General features: G+C 44.0%; 1 protein-coding gene across 1 annotated transcript; it reads left to right on the top strand.

The window, feature by feature from the left end:
* The first annotated feature begins 12,778 nt into the window (after window positions 1-12,778).
* On the top strand, window positions 12,779-18,266 carry tm2d2 (TM2 domain containing 2). Its single transcript, XM_088994985.1, has 4 exons — window positions 12,779-13,469; window positions 13,796-13,883; window positions 14,463-14,578; window positions 16,489-18,266. Exons 1-4 carry the CDS (start codon window positions 13,204-13,206, stop codon window positions 16,700-16,702), a joined length of 684 nt encoding a protein of 227 aa, XP_088851111.1. The 5' UTR covers window positions 12,779-13,203; the 3' UTR covers window positions 16,703-18,266.
* Window positions 18,267-22,164: the final 3,898 nt, after the last annotated feature.

Here is a 22,164-nt window from a genome sequence, read left to right as displayed (position 1 = left end):
TGTGTTTGACTTCTCGTATGACGATGAGTGCAGCAGCTGCTCTCTGTGCTCTGGCAAATAAATATCCTACTTGTATGATCTAAACAAGAGGACCATCTCGACTCTTTATTCTCCCAAATGCATCGCGGAAGTGCTGAAGAGCTCAACAAAAGGAATGGAAGTAGAAAAACAAAATACAATGATACCTCGGTTTTCGACCATAATCCGTTTCAGAAACCTGTTCGAAAACAGATTTGTTCAAAAACCGAAACAGCAATTTCCATTAAAATCTATGTAAAAAATCTTAATCCGGTTAAAGTCTAGAAAACAACTATTTCATCGCATAAACCGGATAAAAAACTTAATAATACAGCAGGTCATTTCTAAAATTCTATAAAAACAAACTTTTATTTTCACCAATTTTTAACATCAACATTAACATCTGTACATAAAAATCTATCTTTCTGCCACGGGGCATGTTGGCACCTATCCCAGCTGTCTTTGGGCAAACACAGGGCCCACTAACTTTTCAAACCATCCTCTGCTTGCTTTAAAATCATACTATTCAGGAGATCTTAACCAAATATGTCAGCATTTTAGCAAAAATAAAACAATATTAATGCGTCGGTCACAATGAGCAAGACGTGACATATAAGGAAGTGACGTATAAGGAAGCGGAGGGTAGTCGAGTGATGCATTCAGAGGCACTCAGTTTGGTTAAGAACCAAATTTCGGTTGTATACCGGGGCATAAAAAAAGATGACATTTTTGGTTGAAAACCGAATGGGATGAGAACCGAGACGTTCGAAAACCGAGGTTTGACTGTACATGAATCCTGCTTTGTAGTGAAATATCAACGGGGAAGTGATTTTACATTGAACATATTTGACAAAGTGTTTCCAGAAGCGAGTCGTTTAGGGAAAAGTCCAGAAGAGGTGAGTTGCAGTTTCAGGCTCAGCTTCATAATGTACAAGCTATATCCCGTAAGGACCGTATCTTATGTTTAACAGGGTAGCAACGGTGCAAAGGTTTGTAGCTTATTTCTCTTTGTTTGTTTGTGATGAAAAATGTATACGGGAGGGTCCAAATCTTTTCCCATTGGATATTTAGGACGTACGTTCTCCAGTAGGGAACCATTACAAAAGAAAAGATTTTTGAAACAAATGTCTAATTGCACGGTTGCGATTTCGAGCAATTGACGAGAAACAGAGTTTCCGCAGAAGGAGAAACTCTACAAGTCAATATCCATCCATCCATTTTCCGTACCGCTTATTCCTCATTAGGGTCGTGGGTCACCAACAATTGACGTCGATTGTAGTGATGGGAATTCCAGCTCTTTTTAGAGATACGGTTCTTTTGGCTCAGCTCATCAAAAAGAGCCGGCTAGGTCGGCTCCAAAATGGCTCCTTGGCTTGTTTGTTGCTTAAATTAATTTATGACCAAAAATAAGGTAAAACGAATCACTAATGTAAAATACATACAATGTATCATTTTTTATTTATATTGCCTTATTTATACTTTTCTCAACATGCTCAACATGGAGTGCATCATGGAGTAATACAAAAAAATTATATAAAGCACAAAAACAAAGACCAATCTGAAAACAAGGTGAACAAAAATGTCCAATCTCTGAATGTGTATATTTATAAGCTTTTAACTATTTACAGTTAAACAACCAAAGTAAGCTTTGATGACCACACAACAAATTACATATTACTATTAGTAAAACAAAAAGAAAACGAGCAGAATCCAGGTAGGTGTTATATACACACAAACACACGCACACACGCACACACACACGCACACATACACACGCGCGCACACGCGCGCTGTCAGAGAGGGAGAAAAGGGAAAAAAGGAGAAAGTAAAGAGAAATAAAAAGAGGGGAGGGCAGAGGTGTAGTCGACTTATTTTTCGGTCGGCATTGCTTATACCGACAGTCAAATGTGGTGAGTTACAATGAATAAATTGGGGAAACTACCAGCCGTAGCTCGTCTACTCTGCTCTGTTTATTTGTGATCCAAGAATTGGGGTGCGTTCAGGAATAGCGCACGACTTCTTATGACTCTAGTAGGGCCTAGAGTCATAAGAAGTCGTGCGCTACCATGACTAATGAACATTTGGAAATGTGCTTGAGGCTGGCTGTCAGCAGCTACTGTCCGGACTAGGCATCCCTGGCTGATTCAATTCAGTGCAAGTCATCAAAGTAAACTCAGGTAATTACAAAAAATGTTAATAGTTATTTATTATGTTATGTATATGTAGTTATTATGTGTGTTGTGCAATATTGGCTTATTCAGTTATGCAAGGTATCAACATACATTGTACATACAAAGAATCCTTAATACATTTGAAAATAATTGGGTTTTGCATTTTTGTAGTGGGTAGATCATTTTGACTTGGTTGCTTTTATAAGTAGCTCGTATGCTGAAAAAGTGTGAGCGCCCCTGCTCTAGGCATTGTCTAACTCAGGGGTGTCCAAAGTCGGTCCTCGAGGGCCGCCGTTCTGCCTGTTTTCCAGCTCTCCCAGGAGCAACGCACCTGATTCAAATCATCAGGACCATTTTGATGCTGCTTCAGAGCTGGATCATTTGAATCAGGTGTGTTGCTCCTGGGACAGCTGGAAAACAGGCAGGACAGCGGCCCTCGAGGACCGACTTTGGACACCCCTGGTTTAACTGAATGAGCAGGGACATAAATTTTCAAACGTTTCTGTGTTGCTACACTTGAATGCACCCCCTGGCAAGATGCGGTAGAAGTGATTGTGATTGGCTAAAGGATTGAGTAATGTGTCATGGTAAGCCAATCAGAGTGTCCAAAGTCGGACCTCGGGGGCCGCTGTCCTGCCTGTTTTCCAGCTCTCCCAGGAGCAACACACCTGATTCAAATGATCAGCTCATCAGCCAGCTCTGAAGCAGCATCAAAATGGTCCTGATGATTTGAATCAGGTGCGTTGCTCCTGGGAGAGTTGGAAAACAGGCAGGACGGCGGCCCTCGAGGACAGACTTTGGACACCCCTGGTGTATGGCAAACACACGCTCACACAAAACAGAGATTCGACGATATGAAAGTACCTGTCTGTTCTTCCCTATTCAACTGTCTGGAATGATGCAAAGAAAATTTCAAATTCTTTGACATCCTTGATTTTCCCCCCTCTATAGGGTGATAATTTTACTTTCTGTCAAATTATGTAGCATCATTTTGCTACTATTACATCACTATTACATTATCGGGAAAGATATTCAAGATCATTTCCCCTCCCATTTAGAGCTGATGTGTTTTCGAAGTGTTCCTCTAATTTTTTAGAGCAGTTTATTTTGTTGAATTAATCTGTTCAGCTGTTGAGAATAAATGTATTTCAATTTTATGACAGTGCACTTTTAATTTAATTTATTGTTTTGGATGTTTGGAAGAGAATGATTTGTGTTGTATTTTATGTTAAATATGAACAAGTTTTGAAAGGCGCTTAGAAATTAAATGTATTATTATTATAAGAATGCATTGTCAACTTCAGATTAAAAGTATTTTATTGAAATAAATGTTCAAAAAGTAACCAAAACACCATGTTTGCCTCAGGATAAATACATTTTACATTCATTTGTGTGACCAGTAGCAACTAAAAACTGCTCCTAATTAAGTCATGATAATTTCATAATAGTGAGCGAGTAGAAATGACAGATTTTTAGGTAAATAGAGTAGTCTTACATGTCACTGGTTCTAAAACCGTCCTTTTTTTCTGTACTACTTTCTGTGAATTGTGAAATTTTAGAGTATACCCACTTCTCAAGGGACGACTCCACAACTGGGGGAGGGGGAAGAAGGGAGAAAGATTGACTAGCGAAAATACATAGAGAATAGAGAGAAGAGAAAGAAAGAGGAAAAAAGAACAATATGAGAATAAAGAAGAGAAAAAAGGAGAGAGAAAGAAAGAGAGAGAAATTATGAACAGTTGAGCACACCCAAAAACTTTGAGAATGACATTTGATGTATCTTATTAAATTTGCTTGTAGCGTGAGAACAAGCTGCAACAAACGAAGCAGCGACATAAGAGGGCGATGGACTATCGACGTGCGGCAAGAGCTTATATAAAACAAGTGTCCAAGCAACTGTGCAACATAATGCACCAAAATCACTCTATGACAGTGGTCGGGAACCTATGGCTCGCGAGCCATATATGGCTCTTTTGATGATTGCATATGGCTCGCCGATAAAACTAAATATATCTTCTCACTTTTTCACCGTTCATTTCCTGTTGGGGCTGCAGTTGGCGGAAAGCGCAATTTTGATTGGATGATACTGGCCGTCATGTTGAAACAGTTAAACACCCCTTTAAAGGACAACCGACATCACTTTTTTGTTTCTTAACTGACATTGTGACAGGTTGTAAATTATCGTATTTCCTATTTTGGTTACATTCGCGTAGTTCTATTGGTTTACAAATGATATATATCGAAAATGTTTATTTAAACATGGAACGCCTGCTTCGGTTAGTGTTTCGTGTCGGACCGATTTAGATCGTTGGACCGGAAATTGTTGTGCACATACGTTTGCATTAGATCGGGGCATTCGAAGTAAACCACTGTTGAGTCAAGACGTATCACATTGCTTGTCTTGTGGTTTTTTTCTGGATCCCACAACACCGTATCTCCCTTACTATAGTGGAGAGCGCAACATTTTGGAGGCACCGCTGGGATATTTGCGTTCGAGTGTTGTCTACTCGCCGCGGGTAGAAGCTCGCGCCGAATATCCCCAATCAACCCAGTCGGAGTGGCGTCGCCGTTTACTGGTTTGTTTCTACATGTGCTCTAGTTGCATCTCTGTGCGTACAGCCACCACTAGAGGGCACTGGAAGACTTTGAAGTGAATCCGGCCAGCTGAACTGCGTCTACCCTCTCGAAAATGGCGTTGGAGGAATTACAGTTGGACATCTAAGGCAAGTTATTTGGACTGAATTTTCGACAGTTGTCAGAGTTATGTGCTGAAATCCAAATATCTGGACTGGAAAGAGAGCAACTTACAGGAAAGACTCGAGGCCAACTAATTAATATTGTGTCACCCTACATTGAAAGAGCTGAATTAGAGCTAGAAGATGGAGGAATGTCAGATTTGCTACGTGTAAAGGACTTGATTGAAAGTATAAAAGATTTTGAACTAGGAATAGCCAAACCAAGTGAAAAAGGTCGGGATGCAGTGCGAAAGAGAAGCATAGTGCCCCCAGACACTGCCCCCTGGCGCAAAGATTTCAAAATATCTGGACAAATAGGGGAACTCGGACAAAAAGATGAACTCACATTTCCTAATTTGCTCAGACAGATAGAAAGTGGGCTCAGTAAAGGCTACCAGGGGGATGAGATCATCGATGCAGTGGTTCGTGCCATAACACCAGGTCTGCAGTTGAGAAGCTACCTCGAAGGGTAAGAAAATCTTACCCTAACTTCTTTACGAAGGATTCTCCGATCTCACTATCAAGAGAGAGGAGCCACTGAGTTGTACAAGCAGCTCTCATCGGAAGTGCAGACTAATAAAGAGTCCCCACAGAAATTTCTACTGCGTGCAATGGATCTTCGTCAAAGGATTCTTTTTGCATCTCAAGAAGCCGAATCAGGGATGAAGTATGATCCCACGTTGGTCCAGAGTTTATTCCTGCACACAGTTCTGACGGGGTTACAGAGTGACAATGTAAAGAGTGACATGCAACCTTTCCTCCTGCTAACCACCACATCAGATGAAGTACTGTTAGAAAAATTAAACATGGCATGTGCAAATGAAAAAGAGCGACAGGAAAAAAAGAAAAATGCTGCTGCACGGGTGACAACGCTGAACACTGTCCAGTTAGATGACACACCAGTCCCGATTGGGAAGAAGACAGTCTTAAAGCAGAATACTGTTACTGTGCCGAATGAACTCCTTTCAGAGATCAAAGAGATGAGGTCAGAGATGATGCTGTTAAAAGAGCTGCGTGCAGAAGTGTCCCAGATCAAAGAGACTATTCAGAAACCAACAGCCACTTCTCAGCCCACCAGCGGAGGACCTGAACGCCTGCCTGACCACTACCCTGAACAGGTCGCCTTCATTCCACCTTCACAATATCAGGTAGATCCACCAGCCAGGCACTACTACACCCAGCACTCCCCATCAGCTCTTCAGCAGTACCACCCAGCACCAGGCCCCAGGCCGATGAGGGGGGCAGCACAGTTCCAGCAGCGGTTCGCCCCTCAGCAGTACTACATGCCCCGTCGCCCTCAGCCCAGGTGTTATTCTTGTACTCAGACAGGTGAAGAATATTGTCAGCACTGTTTTAAATGTGGAAGTAGTGAACATTTCAGAGCAGGCTGCAAAGCACAGAACTCAGCTAGGAACCATGCTTTAAACTAGAAAGGGTTACCCCAGTGGGACATGGTGTGACCACAGAGACAGATAGGTCCCATTATTACAGTGGTGCTATGAAAATGGAATGTAAGCCCCACACATGTGGCCCCGTTCAGAAGAGACATAAGCAGTCATTTGTCGAGCGTACAGATAAGAAACAGTGTGGCAAATTACCTTCGGTCAGGGAGTTAGTGGGAAAGAAATGTCTTATTCGGTGCTTTTTGGGTAACAAAAGGGTTGAAGCACTCTGGGACTCGGGGTCCCAGGTGTGTGCTGTAGATGAGTTATGGAAACAAACAAACTTACCTGACGTGTCATTGAAAAATGTGAATGAACTTATTGACCCTGATAACACTCTCAATATTGTGGCAGCTAACGGAACGGATATGCCTTATGTAGGATGGCTTGAGATACCATTTAAACTTGGTGCTAATGATCCAGGGCTACTTGTACCAGTATTAGTACTAAAAGGTGACCAGCAACAGTGTCCTATCATAGGGTTTAATGTCATTGAGCGTCTTGTGTTAGATAGCCTCACTAATGAGTCACAAACAGGGGATACAGAAAAGCTCTTGAAATCGGTTAGACTAGCTTTTCCCCACCTTAAGCGCAATAAAGCTGCCACTTTCATAAAAGCAGTTAGTCTGGGACAAGCACATGAGTACTGTGTAAAAACAACAAATGAGAGATTCACTATAGCCAGGCATAGCTCACTTATTATTCCATGCAAAGTACAGGCTAAGCCCTTTAAGGAAGATGTTACATTGGTTTTTGAGCCAAGTGAAAACCCACAGTGGCCAGATGGCCTCGAGCTTTGTGACTCGTTGGTCTCAGTAAAGGCAGGTTCCATCCCTAGGATAGTTGTTAGTGTCCAGAACCCTACTAATCATGATATTAGGTTTCCAGTAAAGGCTATTATTGGTACAGTGCAGTCAGTAGGGTCTGTCTACCCAGCTAACATATTTAAAAGGGACCTTCCTTCAGCGGTTGTCAATGAGGTCCATGTCCAGAATACCACCATCGCTCTCAGTGAGCAGTGGACCTTTCTCATTTGGACGAAGATAAAAGAAAGACCGTTCAGCAGATGTTGAGAGAGGAATCAGCATCATTTTCAAAATCGGACGACGACATAGGGTGTGTGGAAAACCTACAAATGGACATTTTGTTGAAAGACACTGAGCCCGTTTCAAAGACATATATGTCTGTCCCAAAGCCAATGTACAGAGAGGTGAAAGTTTATTTACAGGACTTGATAGCGCAGGGGTGGGTGGAAAAGTCCACTTCCTCCTACTCATCCCCTGTCGTCTGTGTCAGGAAAAAAGATGGTACACTGCGCTTATGTATTGATTACAGAGAGCTGAACCGGAAAACACACCCTGACCGGCACCCCATCCCACGGGTACAGGACGTGGTGGATAGCCTTGGGGGTAACACCATCTTCTCGCTGCTGGACCAAGGCAAAGCATACCACCAGGGGTTCATGTCCAAAGGGAGCCGACACCTGACTGCCTTCGTGACCCCTTGGGGCCTTTATGAATGGATTCGAATTCCGTTTGGACTCATGAATGCACCAGCAGCGTTCCAGCGGTGTATGGAACAATGTCTGGAGGGGTTACGGGACGAAATATGTGTCCCCTATCTTGATGACATTCTTGTTTTCAGCGGGACATTTGACAACCACGTTGAGGACGTCAGACGAGTGTTGCGACGTCTCAGGGAAAATGGACTAAAACTCAAAGCCCGAAAGTGTGACCTCTTCAAGCCGGAAGTGAGGTACCTCGGCAGGATTGTCTCTGCTGAGGGGAGCCGAATGGACCCGGCAGATACAGCAGCAGTGCGTGCCCTGAAAAACAAGCAGCCAGGCACTGTCGGTGAGCTTCGAGCCATTTTGGGACTATTAAGCTATTATAGGCAATACATCAAAGATTTCTCTTGTATTGCTAGTCCCTTGTATGCTTTGCTTAAAGCCCCTCTAAATGTTGAGACTCAGCAGCATCAAAGACAAAAATGGAAAGTGAGACATAACAGTGTGTCTTCCAACACACGTATTGAGTGGAGTGATGAGCATCAGTCAGTGTTAGAGCAGCTAATAGACTGTTTAGTTCAACCACCAGTTTTAGGTTTTCCTGACTTCGCGCATCCTTTCATTTTGCATACAGATGCCTCTAACCGGGGTTTAGGCGCTGTGTTGTACCAAAGACAAAATGGCAAACTTCGCGTGATAGCCTATGGCTCTCGGACATTAACTGCAGCTGAGAAGAATTATAACTTACACTCGGGCAAGTTGGAATTTTTGGCACTTAAGTGGGCGATCACAGACAAGTTTCGTGATTATTTGTACTATGCACCATTCTTCACTGTGTATAGTGACAATAATCCACTCACTTATGTACTGTCGACTGCTAAGTTAAATGCAACTGGGTGCAGGTGGGTCGCAGAACTTTCTGATTTTAATTTTACTGTTAAATATTGTCCCGGTAAGGAAAATGTTGATGCAGACAGTTTATCTAGGATGCCCCTTGATATGGTAACATATATGGAAGGATGTACAAAAGAAATGTCATATGACGCTGTGAGTGCTGCCGTACAAGCGGTTGACCAACAGAACGAGTCTAGTGCAGCTTGGTCTATGGGAATCTCAGCTACGTGTGCCGAGGTGTCACTAAACACACCGATAGCCCCATTGACTGTTGGACAGATCAAGCTAGATCAAGAGACTGACCCCATTATAGGACATATTATTAGATACAAACTGGCGGAGACAAAACCACTAGGTACTGAACTAAGAAAGCATTGTCCTCAAGTTGTTTGTCTTGTGAGGGAATGGGACAAGCTACACTTTAATGACAGAGGTGTTTTGTACAGAACAACGGCAAACAGAACCCAACTACTGCTTCCTGAAAAACACAAGGTGACAGTGTTAAAAGAGCTGCATGATGAAATGGGCCACCATGGTGTAGAAAAGACTCTTTCCCTTGTAAGGGATCGTTTTTACTGGCCCTTTATGCAAAAAGAAATAGAGGACTATGTACTGAGAGAGTGTGTGTGCCTAAAACACAAAAATCCCAACCGTGAGACCAGAGCCCCTCTCACTAATATTGTGACTACTCAGCCTTCTGAACTTGTCTCCGTTGACTTTTTGCATCTCGACAAATGTGGTTATGAATACGTGCTTGTGCTAGTAGACCATTTTACACGTTTCGCTCAAGTTTATGCTACAACGTCCAAATCTGGCAAAACAGCGGCAAACAAAATCTTTAATGACTATGCTTTAAAGTTTGGGTTCCCCCTTCGAATTCACCATGATCAGGGTGGTGAATTTGAAAATCAACTTTTTGCTCAACTGAAGGAATATTGTGGGGTTGCGGGTTCAAGGACAACCCCCTACCATCCACAGGGAAATGGACAGGTTGAACGATTTAATCGAACACTGATCCAGATGTTAAAGACACTGACAGAGAAACAAAAGAGTAACTGGAAAGACTCACTAAACAAACTCGTTTATGCTTACAACTGTACCAAAAGTGAGGTGACAGGGTTCTCACCTTTTTACTTACTTTATGGACGTTCACCACGTTTGCCAGTTGATATGTTGTTTAGTTTGAATCCAGACTCTAACCAGGGTGAAACCAACCAGAAGGAATATGTGAAGAAGTGGAAACAATCACGCAAGAAAATAACAACAAAGCTGCTGCCAGGAGTAAGAGACTATATGACAGTAAACTAAAGTATTCTACCCTGTTGCCCGGTGATCGTGTTCTGGTTCGAAACTTAACCCCACGTGGAGGTTCAGGCAAACTGAAAAACCACTGGGAGGATGTTGTTCATACAGTGGTTCGTCAAGTCAGCCAAGACATTCCAGTTTATGAGCTGAAACCTGAGAGGGGGAAGGGCAGATCTAGGATACTCCACCGCAATCTCTTGCTGCCATGTGATCATTTGCCATTAGAGACTTCACTACAGTCCCAGTCCAAGGAAAAGTCCACTCGGCAACGACCGAACAAGATGCCGGAAATGGATCCGGAAGAGGATGATGAGGAGGATGAGTATTATCCAGTGTTGCATCGCCAGAGCACCCGACCAGACTCACCAGAACCGCGGGACGTGAGCTTCGTGGAGACAACCCACCATGATGACAATCAACTGGGGAATGAACTGCCGGGGACAGAGCCGGGAGCTGCGGAAGTTGACCAACCTCAGGAGGGCAACATTGGTCCGGAAAATGATTCACCTGTGACGGTGTGTCCCCCTTTTCCCCAGCCAACCCCCAGTAATCCTGATATTGGGGGAAATCAACGGCCACGACGAGAACACAGGAGACCCAAGGTATTCACGTATGATCGCCTTGGTTCGCCATCTTGTTACAATGTAGGGACAGTACCATATCATGGTGAACAGACAATGCCTTGGATGTATGGCGCACACCCGTATTATGCCACGAAATACTACAGAAATGGTTAATCGACACTTCGGTTTAATAGAACAGTGAGATGGAAACAAGAAGACCCCGATGAGCCCTGTATAAGTAAAACGGAATGTATGAAAAGAGTTCCAGTCTGTGAATTGTTGATTGTTATAATGTAAACAGAATGTATGAAAAGAGTTCCAGTCTGTAAACTGTTCATTATTATAGTTCATATTTGGATGCAGTTCATAATACCGTGCGTCATTGTTTTGGGCACGTCGTCCAGCGCATTTATGTATTTACTAGTACATATGTTGGGGACAACATCTATTTTGAGGGGGAGTATGTGACAGGTTGTAAATTATCGTATTTCCTATTTTGGTTACATTTGCGTAGTTCTATTGGTTTACAAATGATATATATCGAAAATGTTTATTTAAACATGGAACGCCTGCTTCGGTTAGTGTTTCGTGTCGGACCGATTTAGATCGTTGGACCGGAAATTGTTGTGCACATACGTTTGCATTAGATCGGGGCATTCGAAGTAAACCACTGTTGAGTCAAGACGTATCACATTGCTTGTCTTGTGGTTTTTTTCTGGATCCCACAACACCGTGTCTCCCTTACTATAGTGGAGAGCGCAACAACATCAGAAAAACGTCTTATAGCATCTAAAATACCCAGTATGACACGCAGTATGATATTTTTAGTCAAATGCAAAACATCAATAAAAATGACTGAAAGTGTCCAAAATCGGCAAAAAAATTAACCCGGAAGTGGCTATTTTCAGAACGTCCAGCCCCCTTGTTCGTGATGTCACCCCAAGACGTCTTGCCTTGCTGGAGAATCAAAACAATGGCTTCAGATTCAGAGAATATGCTTTCCTGTTACTCATCCAGTTATGAATATGATTCAAATAGTTCTAAAGAGAAAAGCATACATGTTTGGAATCGATTAAAGAATTTATTCCGGGCCATTTTGAGGCAATAGGGGGGCGGGGGGGTGTAGCACTAAAAAAAGAGGCAGAAAATGGCGACAAAGCTCAGTGTATGGAATTAATCAGCCCATTACCACAGGCTGATTTATTTCTTACATTGAGCTTTGTCACCCTCTTCTGCCTCTTTTTGGTGCAACACGAATTTTTCAGACCAAACAAGTACAGCAAAATGCCGTGATGGAAGGACTGCTACAATGTGTCCTTTTTTCGGTCAGGGGCGTTCCTTCAGTGACGTAGGGTGAGGACTTGTCACCAACTCAAAAACAAGACTTCCGGAATATTCAGTGCAAGTCTTAAAACGTAAAATATAGCTATATGGGGTGGAATGTTTGTAAAATACGCTCAATAGAAGTCATTTGAAGCCATTTTACAAATTATGGACACAACTTGTCTGGAGACGTGCTGCTGTCCTTTAAATGAGCCCGACAAGTAAAAAAAAATGACGAGTACGCTCCAGCTTGAATGCACTGGAGTACTCGCGATTCTAATTTGCAATGAAACAATAACATCGATGAAACAGTCGAATGTCAGTTATATTTTAACAAGCCCCATGTTAACGTTCGCATCAATATACTTCTGCGAGAAGCGTGTTTGCGTGAGCGTGCGTGTTTGCGTGCTCGCGTGTGTACGTGTGTGCGCGCGCTCGGGCGTGTGTGTGTGTGTGTGTGTGTGTGTGTGTGTGTGTGTGTGTGTGTGTGTGTGTGTGTGTGTGTGTGTGTGTGTGTGTGTGTGTGTGTGTGTGTGTGTGTGTGTGGCCCTCACTGAAAAACATTTCTACATATTTTACTTTTATGGCTCTCTTAGTCAGAAAGCTTCCTGACCCCTGCTCTATAACGTGACACAACATCGAAGAACACCGGACTTCCCCAGAACTGACTCAAAATGTGGGATTACATGATTCCGGTGTCTGGGGAAAGTATGATTTGATTGGCGGAATATAAACCACAGGTTTGTGGCGTCACAAAAAAAGGAAATACCATTTACGCAAGACCATGTTTTGTTTCCGTGTTATTGCTGTCGTCTCACATTTAGTGATGGGAATTACGGCTCTTTTTAGAGAGCGGGTTCTTTTAGCTCGCTCACTTCAAAGTATCTGGCTCCTTCGGCTCCCAAATGTCTTGTCAGTTTTTCTTTCTTGTTGTTGTTTAATGAAATTAATTTACTCCCAAAATATACAATACAGTATATCATTTTTAAAATTTATGTGACTTTATTTATATTCCTATATTCCGCGCGTGTGCGTGTGTGTTCTACCACGGATTTTGCGGAATAGGCTTCTATAAGACGCTCCCTATTAAGAGCCAACTCTATTAGTTCACCTCAAAGTTTGCCGTGAGAGCCGGTCGTTCGCGAACGACACTGCACCAGGCTATTGAGCTAGCTAGCTTATGAAGATGTGCTTTGCTGCGAATTACTATTTAGCCGGGGTGTATGTTGCTCCTTGACTACGATAATGATTTATGTAAGCTATATCCTGCTGTGTGGACAATTCCTTTTGTTCGTGACAGTAATTCTTTTACAATGTTTGGGAGGGATCCAATCCCAAAACTCTTCAACTACAGACGTAGCTCCCGCTTCCCTTGGTCCTGGTTCTACAATTGTTGCTTTCTCTGAACAAACACCAGAAACTGTCAAATATGAAGTACCACCGGAAAGTACGAATTACACAGACCCCTTTGAATACACGGGTCTGTCACCGGTCGTCCTCTGCAGTTATTTGTAAGTAACCTCTGTAATGCTAAGATGCTAACGCTAGTGATGAAACGTTGATACATTTTAAAAGTCGGGGTATTACACAACGTGCATCAGATGCTCCGTTTTTACAATTACATGTAGTTGGGACGATTAGCTTATATGCAAAACGTTTTGCCTTGGTTTGACACAAAAATGTAGTTTTGCAGATTTGACTCATTGTGTTAAAGATTATTGCGATTCGCCAGTGCAATATACACATAAGTGTTTTGCAATATGATGTTATAAATCAGACATTGGTAACTTCGATCCCTGACAAAGATACGTCCACTTTTGCATTTATATTGACAAAGGCCGGAAGAATTCATTTACTGCCAGGACCCCGTGGATCATGCTGGAAATCACAGCGCCTTTCTGGAAATGGGTCATGGGTGTGTAGTGGTAAGTATAACTTAATTGCTATATCGCCTAAAGGTATGGTTATAAGTACACATACCAAACAGGATGGCATATATATATTTTTTTTATAAATTCCTGTTTAGCAATGTTAGTAATTTTTGCCTCTCCATTCAGGTACTGGATAGATTAGCACTTTTGTTGCATGTTGTTGATCCAACTTCTGTGCACGACGAATACTGTGGAACTCACAAAAATGGCAAGGTCACACTGCAATAGATGAGAGTTTTGGTCACAAATGAAAATTTGCAGTTTTATGAATCTTGAATGTCAAACTGTCAGGCTGAGTCTCCCAAAGCCCTGCTCCAATTGACTTAAAATGTGAGATATAGTGCCGTGTCATCCATCAAATACTGCATGTTTCGTTACAATAAAAATAGGCTTGGTTAAAATTGTCATCATAAAAATATCAGGTTTTTTTTCAGGACGGGTGGGATATGACATTGAATGATCCGCTGATGTGCTTGAGGAATATATGCTGTGTGCATCTCTGACCACAACTTTCAACATGGTGTTTTAATTATTTTATTTTAACATTGCTTGATTAATTGTTTTCATTGATAGTGGGGAGGACAGACGAAGAAAGAAGTGAACCATACACCAGTTGTCTGCACTGCACTTGATAATATTGAATGTGCCGGGGCCAGAGAATTCCTCAGGGGGAGTGTACCCTGCATCAAGTAAGCTGCTGGATAAACTTGTTTATTCATTGTACTGTTTTAGAACAGTGTTTTTGTAACCCTGTGCCACAGCCAGATATTGTCAGGTGAACCGTGGGAAATTATCCAATATGTATGTATGCCTGTGTACTCTATCATCTGACATTGTAGTTGTGTACTACTCTTTCATACCGCTAGGGAGTACCAGCAGCTAGTTAATTGCAATATGCTTCGAGACAGGTGAAGTTTCTGGCTTACACCGAAAGGTGTCCTTCAAGCTAGTGGTACAAAATTGCGGGAGAGCACAAAAGACGGCTGTTACACAGAAAAATCGGCCCTGAGCAAGTTAAAGCTCTAATTGACTATATTTTACTTGCCATTAAATTGAACGCACCAAATAACCAAAAATATGTTAATTGTATTAAGTTCATCCTGTTTACTTGATATCTAATTTAAAACAGATTATTTTCTTACAGACAGTGTATTGTAGGTGTTCAAATACCTGACATGTTTCGGCGTATACTTCCGCCTTCGTCAGAGTGATGTTGTTGTGACGCGCCTTTTTCGAGCTAAAAAAAAAGCGCGTCACAACAACATCTGTGACACTCTGACGAAGGCGGAAGTATACGCCGAAACATGTCAGGTATTTGAACACCTACAATACACTGTCTGTAAGAAAAGAATCTGTTTTAAGTTAGAAACCAAAAATCTGATTCCTATTCAATGTTATATTACGACATTACTTTTCAATGTAAAAAAAAACACTTATAGTAACTATATAACATATAATTGTTCAAATAAGCTTTTTTTCAGATCGTGGTATGCAGTGGGATTTATTTTCAATCAAAGAAATATGCCTTGGCTCAAATAAGATTGAAAAACACTAGTTTTAGAGGAAGAGGGCATTGTTCTTGCCGTCTACCATGTATTTTCTGGAAATCTGTAAACTACTATCAATGAATCAGACTGTGGAATGGCGACATCTCTTTGCCGCCACACTGGATGCTATCTCACTTTATCCCTCAGTAACAATCCCATTTTATGGCCCAGAGTATCATTGCAGCTTGTCATCTTAATTCATACTCTAATTCATAATCATCAGCTACATTAGAAGTGTGCAAAAAAAGAGAAAATAGCCCCACCCCTCTCAATTGCCATAATTTCTTCAGCACAAATAGCCTTTCATCTTTTTATGACTACTTGAGTTTCTTGATCAGATAAAGTGCAATGCTGCATGCATAGCAGACCACATTTGAGCTGCTTTCACCAGTTTTGAATTAGCGGTGTTATCAGTCCCCCAGAAAAAACATCTGGACCAGCATGGGAGCTACTTTTGCAATGACCAAGTCAAAATGATCTTCCCATTATATTTATTGAGAAATTCATGCAATTTAGGTTGATGCATAACCGCATATGTTGCACAACATCATTATGAACATTTCTTTGCCATTACCTGAGCAGTAAAAAAAAATAGTCCTCCCATTCTGTGTCCAAGTGATAAGTTTTTTTTCCTTCTTACTTGGTCCGGCTCCACCACTCATTTTATACTCTATATTACGTTTTAAGAGGGAAAAATGAGCGAAAAATTAGGATGGAACAAACGATTAGCTTGTTAACTTTGCAACGCTCAGGGGCGTTTATGAGCGCGCACAATGTACCTAATAATGTCATCTGACTGGTTGTCCGGTGTATCAATCAATTAAATGGATGAATGGCTGATAGACTGACGTCTAGTTTTTCATCCAAACAACTGAACTTTATTTGTATCGCATCAGTTCATGACAATGTCACATCACCTTGTCATGGAATCTACCAATAGTACCTTGGAGTTCAACTGATAGATCGCGATTGACATATTAAACACCCTTGATCTGGACAGTCACCTTTCATCCCTGTGCGTGGTTTAAAATAACATTGTTTTTTTTCCACAGATACACAGGACACTATTTCATCACTACTCTGCTCTATTCCTTCTTCCTTGGTTGCTTCGGAGTCGACCGCTTTTGCCTGGGCCACACAGGGACCGCTGTGGGGAAGCTGCTTACACTTGGAGGTTTAGGAATCTGGTGGTTCGTGGACCTCATCCTGCTCATCACCGGCGGCTTGATGCCGAGCGATTATAGCAACTGGTGCACCTACTACTGATGCCTGAAGTTGGACCTTCCCTGTGCTGTACACTGCATTTTCAGAGGACAGAAATGGGATTTCGGGCTGGTTCCAAACTACCCAGCAGTGATCTATCCGGGTTAACACAAAAAGAAATGAAAATTGACCCCATTCAGTATAAGCGGTGTTGAAAATTGTGAGCAGAGTCGCGCGGAGTTGCTGGAGCCAATCTCATTTGACGTTTGGAGATTTCACAGTCAATGAGAGGAACCCATCCCACGCTGCCAGCAAAACAGTCAAGGGTGTTTTCCACGACAGTAAAACTCCACCACAACAAAACCTGAATGGGTGAAAATGACCCCTCGTTTAAAAAAATATCTTAATGCATGAAAACCATTCCCACGTTTTGCTGGCCATACAATGAGAAATCGCCCTGTTGCATAGTAAGATTTTTTTTTCTCTGCCCTTGACTCGCAGCAAGATTTATGACAAGGAGAAAAAAGCCTTCCACAAAACTCTAATCTAACCTCAGCCTACTCCTCCTACTTGGCTTGGAAACACCAACATCAAACACCACACTGGTTTAAACATACACACTCGAACAGGAAGTATTATTGTTCGTTTCAGAAGCAACACAGTTTCATCTCTAAAATGGCTACACAACTGACCTTTTCAAACCAAGGCATGAAGAAAGCTTTAATACTTGAAGACAGGATACAATTAATAATAAAGAAAGAAGGAGAAAGCAAAGTAAAAGTCATTTTGCAAGAAACTCATGTAAATCAAAATGAATCCTGGATAAATTTAGCAATTTCTTTCCCCCTTTTTCTTTCTACACTGGCTATATGAAGTGTCAAATAAGTGTATGCTCAAACTTATGCACTATTGGAAAAAGAGTATGCGACCAGTGATACTTCAGCTTACGAACATAATTGGCTCCCAGAAAGTGTGTGTAAGGCAAAAAGTGTGTGTTCCAAACATACATTTCTCATAGGAAACCATCAAACATGAAAATAATCAATTTCCACGTCCCCATAAAACATAATTTTCAGAATCAGAATCTGAAAACCTTTATTCGTCCCACAATTTTTTTTTTTTTTGTTCTTTTGACTTCAAGACGGCGCCGCGAGAGTGGCTGCCTTTCCAGCAGCTCCTGTGTTTTGCTTTTCTACTTTCATTTCTTTCATAACTTTGCTGCTGTGAAATGTAAATTTCTCCACTGCGAGACTAATAAAGGCAAATCCAATCCAATCCAATGGGGAAATTTGCAGTCCACAGCAGCAATTGAAAAGGGATGGGGTTGGGGTGGGGGTGACAGGATAGAAAACAAGATATTGTAAGCATAACAAACTAAAAATGTCAACTGTATACTGTGCAAATGTAAATGTGCAAAACCGTTCCATAAAAACTGTACATAGTGCAAGAATAAGAAATGCATTTTGATATATTGCATCAACCCATATTTACAAGTGTCCAGTTTTTTTTTCCCCCACGTGATCATTGAGAATTGCAAAGCCTGAAAGCAGTCGGTAGGAACGAGCGGCGGTACCTTTCCTTCTTGCAGCGCAGGTGTAATAGTCTGGCTGTAGGAGCTACCCAGTGCTGTCAGGGTGGGCAGGAGGGGGTGGGAGGGGCTGTCCATCATAGCCTTTATTTTAGCCAGCGTCCGTCTGTTGCCCACCTCCTCCAGAGAGTCCAGCGAGCAGCCCAGGACAGAACTGGCCCGCTTGACAAAGCGCTCCAGTCTTTTTCTGTCCCGGGTGGTGATGCTGCCTGACCAGCAGACAATTCCATAGTGGATGGCTGAGGCCACCACAGAGTCATAGAAAGTCTTTAGGAGTGACCCCTGAACTCCAAAAGACCTCAGTTTCCTGAGTAGGAAGAGGCGACTCTGTCCCTTTTTGATTAGGGCATCCGTGTTTGTAGACCAGTCCAGTTTATTTTTGAGAGTAACACCCAGGTACTTGTAGGAGGTCACCCTCTCAATGTCCGAACCCTGGATGTTCAACGGTGCAGGTGAGGATTGTTTCCTGCAGAAATCCACCACCAGCTCCTTGGTTTTCCCGGTGTTGATCTGGAGGTGATTCTGCTGGCACCAGTCCACAAAGTCCTTTGTCAGTCCCTTGTACTTCCTATCGTCTCCCTCTGTAATGAGGCCGACAATAGCGGAGTCGTCAGAGATCTGAAGGTGGCAGGTTGGGGTGTTGTAGTTGAAGTCCGAGGTGTAGAGGGTGAACAGGCATGGAGCCTGGACTGTCCCCTGCGGCGCTCCGGTGCTGCAGAGAAGCCTGTCCGACTCACAGTTCTTTACCCTCACGTACTGTGGCCTGTTTGTGAAGTAATCTGTAATCCAGGATGTGAGGTGCTGGTCGACTCCGGCATGCTGCAGCTTTTCCCCCAGTAGATTTTTGGCTGGATGGTGTTGAAGGCACTGGAGAAATCGAAGAACGTGATCCTCACCGTGCTCCCAGCATTCTCCAGGTGCAGCAACGCCGTATGGAGGATGTAGATGATGGCATCCTCCACACCGATGCTGGGCTGGTAGGCAAACTGTAGCGGGTCCAGCGATGAGCTTGCCAGCGGTCGCAGGTGGGCGAGGACGAGTTTCTCCAGCGTCTTCATAAGGTGAGACGTCAGCGCCACCGGTCTGTAGCTGTTGAGCTCCTTTGGGTTGACAATCTTGGGTACTGGGACCAGGCATAACGTTTTCCACAGCTGTGGAACTCTGCCCAGCTTCAGGCTCAGGTTGAAGAAGTGCTGGACAATGACACACAGCTGGTCGGAGCAGGTCTTAAGGAGTCGGGAACTGATGTCATCCGGACCTGCTGCCTTCCTCACTTCCATCCTCCTCAGTTGGTTCCTCACCTGCGCAGTTGTGACCGACAGGTAGGAACCGGGAGGCAGAGTGGCAACGGTTGGGAGGGCAGTTGTTGGTTGCGGGAAGCTGGTCGTGAGAAGGGGCAGGGAGGGTAAGGCCACAGTGAGAGTTGGTGCATGTGCAGCTACAGGTAAAGTTAACGGTGGGCCGGGGGCGACAGGCGTCTTGTCTTGTCAATCCGATTGAAAAAGCGGTTGAGTTCATCTGCCCAGTCCTTGTCTTTTTCGTTCAATGTCACTGGGCTTTTGTGGCCTGAGATGTTTTTCAGGCCCTTCCAGACACCAGCGACATTGCTGGCTTGCAGCTGCTCCTCCATTTTCATCCTGTAGGCCTTCTTTCCCTCTCTGATCTTCCTCCTCAGTTGGATCTGCATGGCCTTCAGTTCCTCTCTGTTGCCCGACACAAAAGCCCTTTTCTTTTCCTTCAGGAGGGCTTTTATGTCGGGCTTAATCCATGGTTTGTTGTTGGAAAAACACCGCACAGTCTTGGTGGGTACAGTGTTTTGTTCACAAAAGTTTATGTAGTCTGTGATGGCATCGGTGAGTGAATCAATGTCCTCCCCATGGATCTCAGTGAAGAGGTCCCACCTGGTTGACTCAAAACAGTCCCGCAGAGCTTCTTCAGCTTCTGTGGACCATCTTCTGACCGTGCGGGTCACCGCTGGTTGCCTCTGGACAAGGGGATTGTACACAGGCTGGAGATAAACCATATTGTGGTCTGCTCTTCTGAGGTGGGGAGGGTGTGTATGCATCCTTCGCATTTGAATAAAATAGGTCCAATATGTTATTGTCTCTGGTGGCACAAGTTACATACTCTGTGAATGTTGGGAGGTTGGATTCCAGGGAAACGTGATTGAAGTCCGCTGAGATGATGAACAAGGCGTTGGGGGACTGGGTTTGCAGCTTGTTTACAACAGTCATGAGGGCATCGGAGGCAGCGCCGCCATTTGCCGTAGGGGGAATTTACGCCGCCACGGCTATGACGTGTGAGAACTCCCGCGGCAGGTAATGCGGCCGGAGGCTAACGGCTAGCAGCTCGATGTCGCGAGTGCAGTTTTTCCTTGACCGTGATGTGCCCAGGGTTGCACCATTTGTCGTTCACAAATACAGCAATCCCCCCTCCTTTCTGCTTACCGCTGCCTTCATTTCTGTCCGCTCGTACGAGTTGGAAACCCTCCAACTCTGCGTGGGCGTCCGGAGTGATTGCTGATAGCCATTAAAGAGTTTGATGGTTCTCTTTATTTGTAAGTAGGTTCGTTGTCAGATCTCCCAGGCAGGTGACGCGCAGAGCTTGATCGTGGCGTGGAGTCGAGCAAGTCGTGCCGTGATGTCCGTCCGACGCCCGGCATGAGCCGGGCGTGAGTCCGAGTTGAGTCTGCCCCGTGGTTCGCCCAATCTCTCTGTCCCGCGACAGCTCCTTTTATACAATTTGCAAGCGTGTGCTATGCGTCAGGGTGATACGCACAACAAGGAGATCAAGGAATTGAAAGACATGAAAGTGTTGAAAGACGCACTTGAAAATCATACACTCGTGTGACGCAACAGGGCTCCCCTCCTGGATCCGAAGTCGGTGAAAACGATGAAGGAAAAAGAAATAAAAACAAAAGTAATTCTGCGACATGGTGAGGCCAGGCAAGATGACGGTCACCGGGCGTGGCAGGCGTCGGTTGGGAGGTTGCCGAGGAGGTTTCGTGGTGTCTGAAGTCGTTGTACGGGAGCACGGCAAAGAGTGCTCTACGACTGCCAGTTTGAGTCGATCGATGGAAACTTTCCTCGCGGCCGTCGAGTCGATGCCGGAAGGTCTTCTCACCGTGAGTTGTCGGAGAATCGATGAGGGATTGTGAGGACGAAGGTGCGTAGGGTTGGCCATGCTGCCGGGCACGGACAGGCCGGTCATCGGCGACGGTGGCGATGATCGCGTTGCCATGGCGCTCTGCAGGACGCTGAGGAAGAACGCTGACGTCGGCGGCCGTGTCGGCCATGAAGCGTCTTCCCGAAGTCCGATCGTGGACATAAGCGATGTCCGACGATGACATATATGATGTCCGATCGTGGACATAAGCGATGTCCGACGATGTGCGATCGTGGACATATACGATGCAGCTAGTTGCAGAGTCGCCAGGCGAATTGGACGATGTCGGCCATCAGGGTGCGGCAGGTTTCACGGTCTGGTCGGGGCGCCCACGGGTGGTGGCGGCCCATCGGGAGCTCGGCTTGAGGGGTCTTGCTGTGAAGATGCCGGGTTCACGGGCGGCTGGGAATTCTGGAACTTTCCATTTGGAGAGTTGATTGGGCTGAGGAGGAGGGAAAAAAAATCCTCCTGGCTGGCTCGCCAATAAAGAGTTTGATGTTTCTCTTTATTTGTAAGTAGGTTCGTTGTCAGATCTCCCAGGCAGGTGACGCGCAGAGCTTGATCGTGGCGTGGAGTTGAGCAAGTCGTGCCGTGATGTCCGTCCGACGCCCGGCATGAGCCGGGCGTGAGTCCGAGTTGAGTCTGCCCCGTGGTTCGCCCATTCTCTCTGTCCCGCGACAGCTCCTTTTATACAATTTGCAAGCGTGTGCTATGCGTCAGGGTGATACGCACAACAAGGAGATCAAGGAATTGAAAGACATGAAAGTGTTGA

The sequence above is a fragment of the Hippocampus bargibanti genome, linkage group LG04 (assembly GCF_051943395.1).
Source record: "Hippocampus bargibanti isolate YZ-2025 linkage group LG04, ASM5194339v1, whole genome shotgun sequence".
NCBI classification, from domain to species: domain Eukaryota; kingdom Metazoa; phylum Chordata; class Actinopteri; order Syngnathiformes; family Syngnathidae; genus Hippocampus; species Hippocampus bargibanti.
This window is presented reverse-complemented; position numbering and strand designations above follow the sequence as displayed.

What these genes read in the sequence shown, in the direction of transcription:
- tm2d2 (XM_088994985.1), top strand. Translation starts at nt 13,204, where the DNA reads ATGATTTATGTAAGCTATATCCTGCTGTGTGGACAATTCCTTTTGTTC. An exon ending in GTCGTCCTCTGCAGTTATTT is followed by an intron (nt 13,470 to 13,795) that starts GTAAGTAACCTC and finishes ATATTGACAAAG; the next exon opens with GCCGGAAGAATTCATTTACT. An exon ending in GGGAGTGTACCCTGCATCAA is followed by an intron (nt 14,579 to 16,488) that starts GTAAGCTGCTGG and finishes TTTTTTCCACAG; the next exon opens with ATACACAGGACACTATTTCA.